This window comes from Cebidichthys violaceus, unplaced genomic scaffold (genome assembly GCF_023349555.1).
Source record: "Cebidichthys violaceus isolate CVI_PGR_0920_01 unplaced genomic scaffold, fCebVio1.0.p SCAF_31, whole genome shotgun sequence".
NCBI classification, from domain to species: domain Eukaryota; kingdom Metazoa; phylum Chordata; class Actinopteri; order Perciformes; family Stichaeidae; genus Cebidichthys; species Cebidichthys violaceus.
The window spans coordinates 2,524,667-2,531,801 of record NW_027176495.1 but is presented as its reverse complement, the minus strand read 5'-3'; the positions used below and the strand labels follow the sequence as shown (position 1 = coordinate 2,531,801).

The following is a 7,135-nucleotide window of genomic DNA, read 5'->3' as shown; positions in this document are numbered from 1 at the left end:
TTATTTCCAGCGTTATACAATTTTTGCATTTGATAATTTTTGATAAGTAAAAAAATAAACTATGTCATAAAATACATCTTGATAAAATACATGACATGATCTTTTTTTTTTTTTTTAATGGAAAAACTTGAAAGGAAATGTTAGGGGACACCTTACAGCAAGATGTGACACCTACACTACACTAGTGACCCTGCTATTTTCACTTGTTACAACACAACTTTGTCAACAGTATTACGCATACGTTAGGCTATTGAGCATGATCTAACTTCACATCACATTGAGAAACACCAGATATCGCCTCTTCTTGGAATACAGATGACTTGTATTTGCATGCATTTTTGTTACCGGGGCAAAGTCTCGCCTCAGAGAATCGCACCCGCTGTATGGAAGAAGTCAAACCCTGTTACAGTCACAGAAAACATGTCGTACACAACCTTTGATGTTCGGATTTATACAACATCAAAACTCACACTACAAAACACCGTTTTTAAGAGAGAGATCATAGCTTGCTGGCTGGTTAGAATACAATAACGGTATCGTTGCATAACTTCTTTGCATTCACAAGGCCAGGAGCGTTGGAGAGTTAAGATTATCTTTCATTAACTCAGACGCACCGAGGCTGCCTTTGAGGCTCTCAAAGCCCTCAGCCAAGGAATCAATCTCAGAGTAATTAAAGGAGAACACGGTGCGGTAGTTGCTACAAGTGGGACTGGAAGACATGACCGGTGTGCTCAAAGACTCGAGGTCGTTTGCCACAGACTTGTAAAGGGTTTCCCAGTCTGAGAGGCAGAAGGGGCCGCTCAGGTCGATGTCGGGGACGGATGCAGCCATCTCTGGAGTCACTGCCATCTCTAGGCTGGGCACCAAGTCATCCAGGTCATCTCCTTTTAGGTCCTCCAGAGCCTCCTCTTCTGCACTCGAGCACAGGAGGATGTTGGAGTTCCCCAAAATGGCTGCAGCAGGGATGCAAGGGACACTGTCCATGTCCTGACCAATGGAGGCGTCTCCGATGGCTGCGTTGCTCTCCGGGGGTTTCCCATCCTCTAAGATGGACAGCAGCTGTGGGGAGGCCGGAGGATCCTGCAGCATGATGCTAACATCATCTTCTTTATCCTCCTCCTCCTCCTCCTCCTCATCACCGCCATTTTCAGGGAGTTTGCAGGATGGTTTGTGGGAGACTAAGACCTGCTCCAGCCTCTCCTTCTCCTTCAGCAGGTCGGCTATCTCCACCTGGAGGGCAGACTTCTCGTCTTCGAGCTGGTCCGTTTCCTGAGGTGAGGCGGGATAACATTTGGATAAAAGACTTGGCATGAGGGAGGCACGTCAACATCGCCCGTGTATGTGCTCCTGTTATTTCTAATGACTGGTGACATGCAGTGTCCTGAGGAGTGCGTGCTGTGCGGACCTTCTAGAAGTAGAGCAGCATACTTACAGCTTGCAGAGTGTCTATCAGCTCCCTCCGTCTGTTGCGACACTTCGCTGCAGCGATTTTGTTCCTCTCCCTCCTGATCCTCCTCCTTTCCTCCTCCTCTTTGGAAGGCTGAAATCAATCAGAAAAAAAGCCCATTTGAATGCGCTTCCTGCTGAGTTTTGCCATATCAGCAGTTGGCTCTTCGGCACCATCTCACTTGCCAAAAGAAGAAGAAGAAAAATCGTCCTTGCAGTGTATGCTGGGAATACTGATCTGCTCGGTGCAGACTCTCTTCCAGTTCAGGCGTTAAAATGCTGCACCACTGGCACGGTCTAGTCGAACACGTGAACGCGCACTTCTATGCAATTTCCCATTCATAAACAGCGCTGTGCTCGTTACCCCAAAAGTAATTACTCGCTGCACCAATTAGACGTAATCCAATCACCTGATGTGCAGCTCCCTGCACTCATTTATCTGCACTATAGTCGCTACGTTAATTTTCCTTTAACCATCAAAAACAGTCGCGTCCTCTTTCACGTCCTGATGAAAATATCGCGATAACTGCGTTTTCATATTAACCTCGATCCGTGGGAAGGAGCCGTGGTGAGGACCATGATGTGGACTCATTGATTGATTGGCTACCTGTAACGTTTTCTCTCAACTGACTTTTCCTGACCCCCCCCCCCCCCCATCCTGTTGTTCTTGCATACCTTGTCTTTCAGCCCTTTCCTGCTGGAGGGCTTTGCCTTGCTTGCACCTGCCGGGCAAGACGCCTGGGTCGAGCCGCGAGTCTTAGTCTTTGCGCGGCCGGACGACGGAGAGACAGCTGTGATGACTGTCGGCTGCACCATCCACCTCAGATCCGGAGAGGTTGAGATCGCAGTCACAGTCGGAACAAAGGAGTCTGCTGCACTGGTCTCAGCATCCTGGGAAAAACACACATCACAGAGACATGCAGATGCATGCAGGCAAACACTGATTTAGCTTATCTGATGAGTGACGAACCACGTCCGTGGCCGACCTTTAGATGTGCTCAAATGGAACATCAATCATGTGGCTGAGGAATGCCAAAAAAGACCAAATCAATACAGTCTATCAAAATCAGATGCATTCCTCATCATCACGTCCTTATCACTCGTTGTCATCATCTCTATCATCATCATCACTCTGAAATGAAAGGTCACGACCAAGACAGGTGTTAAAGTACATGACAACCAGCTGAAATAACAGTGAACGTTATGGCGCTGTTTTTGCGGATTACCTAGATGCATGGCGCCTATAGAGATTGCCTATGTGTTTGCATAGAATCATTCCCAGCACTGCACAGCGTGCCTGTTACAGGATGCCTGTGAGATGTTCTCGGGTGTGTGTGAACATCGTGTTCCACAGTCGCCTGTTCAGACCTACATGATTAGCCTTATGCATGAATGATCCTGAAATATGAGTGATTATGTTTGGGATGATCAGATCCGCTTCTACCTTGCTGCTGTCCACTGATGATGAAAGCGAGTCAGGAGGATGCTGGCTGCACCCAGGGGTGTCCCCGCCAGGCGATGCTGTGCTACAGCTGGACGAGGAGTCGAACTCAGTGCTGGAGTCTGGATGCATGTTCTCGTCTAAAATCACTGCATACAAAGATAGACCAGTCTATCAAACCTAAGGAGAAAAAGTCACACCTCAACCACTACTTATATTCCATTTGCCGGGTTCATAAATGGTAACTGTGCAGATATAGTGGAGAGGCCCGCCTTTTATAGTGAGCTGGAATTTTATGAATGAAATGTGTTTGGTGAGACCGAACCATCGCGCAGAGGGAGAGGCGAGGGGGGGACGACGGGGGCGGATGTTTCTTAATTCAACTTATACATCCGTGGAATGTTTGAACAACAATATTAGCAACTATTTCAACTGTACCGGTTCCGTTAACTCGCATATCGAAACATATCAAGCATAGTCGATTTGAAGTGACACCCCCGCCTGCTGGAGGTGCCCGTCGTCATGAATGAACTAAGCTACGTCATTTCATGTATGCAGCATCTGCATCATATACATTATGTTCCCTATACGTCCACGTATGTTCACGAGACACATCTTAATTATTTTTGGCGCATTCAAGGAAACAGAATGTTCTTGCAGGAGGAAGGAGGTGATGACAATTAAATATATTAAAGTACAGTTCTTGAAACAGTCGGTCTGCGTCCGATCAGAGCAGATCGGAACACTGATGTACAGAAGATACAGTTCAATACATCTGCTGCCCATCGCATCATTTGGACCAATATTGTGAAACCCATGATTTAATTAATGCACACAGCTTCCAGCACACCGGCTGATTATTTATGAGCTGCTAAAAAGAAGTGTCATCCACATATCATATATCACACTGACTTCTTCTTTCTCCACCTGTCTCTGCATATGAAAAGAGCTCCAGCAACAGAATTGTCGCCGTAGTAAAGCAGCCAATCGCCGAATGGACCGACCGAGCCATATATGGTGTTTCCGGTGAGGCAGGGGCGCGCTGCGGTGCACAGAGAGGGAGCGCGCAGACGGACGTGTGGCTGTGTGTGGCCCACTCACTCACAGTCACAGAAGAAAGTGAAACATGCGCTGATCGTCACGCATTGTACCTGATAACAGCGTCATTGTGCTGCTTTTAGGACACTTAACCAGGCTGTGTATGAGACAAGAGCCTTCTTATATAATCATATATAATATCATATAATCATATGATAGAGCTCTATGGATGCAGTCATTAACCATATAGTAACATGTATTGCTTTATTGCAGAGGGTTAAACATGTTGAGCCTCTACTTTGATGCTATTATTGATTCATTTTGGGGAAAACATTTAGTTTTTTTTGTTGCAATGATCATTTCTGTTCTTTCACTTCGACCCTTATCAGATCCGTGTCGATGCGTTTTATTGGCACCAGTATGTCCGCGTTATCCCCGCACAGTCTGATGCAGGTCCTGCGGATCGTAGGCTGGATGTTCTGTCGGTTTCAGATGACCCGTCAGATCACTGAAGTGAAAGCGATAGTTGGTGAACAGAGGGGGCCCTCTCCCCGCTCGGAGGGGCATGCGCTCTCGTCTGCTTCCCGGTAGGCACAGCCCCCTTTTTGGGCTTACACTTCCCGGCACATCATTAGGTGGTCGCGGCTTGAACCCATTCAGTCGCCATTCAGCGGCTCGAGACCGGAAGGGTTGAAAGGTCCGGCATAACTGCAGACACCCCTCACTCTGCAGCTCAAAGGCCTGTTTTCATCAAAGCAAGTTGAGCGTGAACGTGCACGCAGACCGAGTTTATTTTTAGACTCGGTGACATCAGTGCATGTAAATTAAGCAGATAGATAATTGCTCCTGTAAGTTGCCCCTCTGTTGACGCTCAGCAGGCCTAATGGAACTCAGATGAAATGACACAGAGATTTTATTTTTCATTTTTAACAATCCGTTATAAATAAAAAACAATAAATACTGTAGCAATTTAGAGTTTGGAACTCAAAAAACTATCTCATCATTAACCATTCTCTGTGTTGCTGCGAGCTAATTGATTTAGTATAATCAGTATATATATTTAAGATTATTATTACTATTATTATGGTCAGTAATTAGGCCTAGTGATTATGATCACCAGGTAACGTTGAATCTTCTTGTCTTTATTGGCTCTAATCGGCTCTTCCCGCCTCTACAGAACTCATCACATTGTTCTGAACTCGACACTCAGACACCAGCAGCTCCTCGGTGTCTGCTGTCTGAGAGCCACGACACGGACAGAGCTCTCACTCTGACGACGTTTCCGGGAACCACAGAGCGTCGTCACGCGTTGTAATATGACGCTGGAGAGCCGGTTTTGTGTTTTCTTTGCAGAGTGATCCGTCGTCACAAAACAAACGATCGTTGTTGCTATGCAAAACGAGGACGTCACTGACGTGAAGGGGTGGAGCGTTGCTGTGACAACCAGGAATGTTCAACAAAACACGAGCGCGGGAAACAAAACATTAGCGCTTTAACGTAAATCCATGCACTTTGACACAATAACACTTTTATCAAAACTTTTGATAAAAGTGTTATCAAAAGCAAAAAAGTAACTTTTTTAACGTCATGTTTATAATTGTCCTACTTTATTTTATTTTTCTGTAGCCTATTGTTTGATAAAGAGGTCATTCCCTGAATGAGCCCTCATGATGCAAAGAACAAGAGGAAAACTTAACGCAACTTTTGTGAATTGTGGCCAGAGTTTATGTTATTTACCCATTTGTACCTTTTTAAAATGCTTAGTCAACAAAAACCTGCCAGCAAGATGCTGACAGTACTGCAGCTGTGTTCTGTAGGCCTACTCCTCTTCTAGGAGCTTTCTAACAGAACTTCATGCATGGAGATAGATTGTAAAGCAGTCAATAAGTTAAACACCTCATCTGAAGTCATCTCAGGGATTCACGTATAGCTTGTGATAGAACTCATGAGAATTCCCTCTGCCTCAGAACAAGAGAAGACCTTAATGCTCACCTGGACACACCTGAGGAAAAAAACAACCGCTGTCGAGCAAAAGTACACAAAACAAACCGGTTATCAGCTCGCTCTGCAACTGAACACACCCATGCATGGATTGCGCACAACGGGTACAAGTAGCGCCTGTGGGAAGAAGACACATGCAATCAACCGTGCTGTGACACGTATTAATGATGTTCTTGGCTTATGTTTAGATAACTGATTTGAATTTCATCCAAACTTTCCACATTGCCTCATCCCGTTTCACGGAACGCTTTCGGAAGATTCACAAATCAAAACATGAAAACTAACTTTTAAAAGGTTGAAAGTAAGTTCTGTAAATAATAGAAACCAAACATCTGAATTCAAACAGTCTGAAGTAACTGCTTCCCTTTTGCAAAGTTCACATGTGGAATGTTTTCAATGTTACAGATCTATGTCTTCAGTTCTGTGCAGACATTTCTGGTAGATGTCATGAGGCTTTGAGCATGCAGCCTGTCAGTGTGACATAGAGCATGTACCATTATATTCAATGAGGACATGTGTTAGATATTTATGTGACAAACTCTAAACTCTGCTGTGACTGAGGAGTTTCATAAGGCATGAGAGCAGGTGGAGCAGGTGGAGCTCTGTGTCTGACAGACATCTAACTCTTACCTGTATTTTGTATTTCCACATGCTGACATAAAACAGAATCAGACTGCTGTGTTCTTGATATAGATACTAGTTTAATAACTATTCAAATAGACAGACACGTCTCCATGTTTAAATGTGTGGAGGATGCACTTTAGCTGACCATTATCCCCCTTATTCAGTGTTCACAACAGCCGTTGTGTTTGTTGTCTTACATAACGTCATGTCGCTGTAAGCCAATCTCAGATGGTGTGTTTCCCAGCAAGGTCCGCCCCTTTACAGGATGCACCATATTAGGAAAATGACGTGTTGGGGATCCCGTTCTGGAATATTCCATTTCTCGAGGGTGAGTTTAAAAAATATTTCTAAATGATACTTTTTAACTTTAAACAGCATTATTTGTCATTGTATATTGAACGCCCTGTGTGTTAAAACGTCGCGCGCGCAGTATTTGCCGTTGCTGCAGCGTCGTTATGTGCGTGTTTTGGTGTTGTTCCCTCACTGAGTCGGGGACAGAGCACTCCCCTTTGCGACGTCATCGGACAATCCTCTCCGGCTATAAAAGCGCTTCGAGCTCTCGTAGTTGGCATTCAAACTTTCAGT

The 7,135-nt window shown here is 45.2% G+C and overlaps 1 protein-coding gene across 1 annotated transcript; it reads right to left on the bottom strand.

The window, feature by feature from the left end:
* Positions 1 to 3,347, bottom strand: si:ch211-153j24.3 (protein c-Fos). Its single transcript, XM_068724502.1, has 4 exons — positions 2,891 to 3,347; positions 2,122 to 2,337; positions 1,433 to 1,540; positions 1 to 1,269 (listed from the first exon to the last, which is right to left on the bottom strand). The coding sequence occupies exons 1-4, from the start codon at positions 3,017 to 3,019 to the stop codon at positions 559 to 561; spliced, it is 1,164 nt and encodes a 387-aa protein (XP_068580603.1). The 5' UTR covers positions 3,020 to 3,347; the 3' UTR covers positions 1 to 558.
* Between the last annotated feature and the right edge of the window lie 3,788 nt (positions 3,348 to 7,135).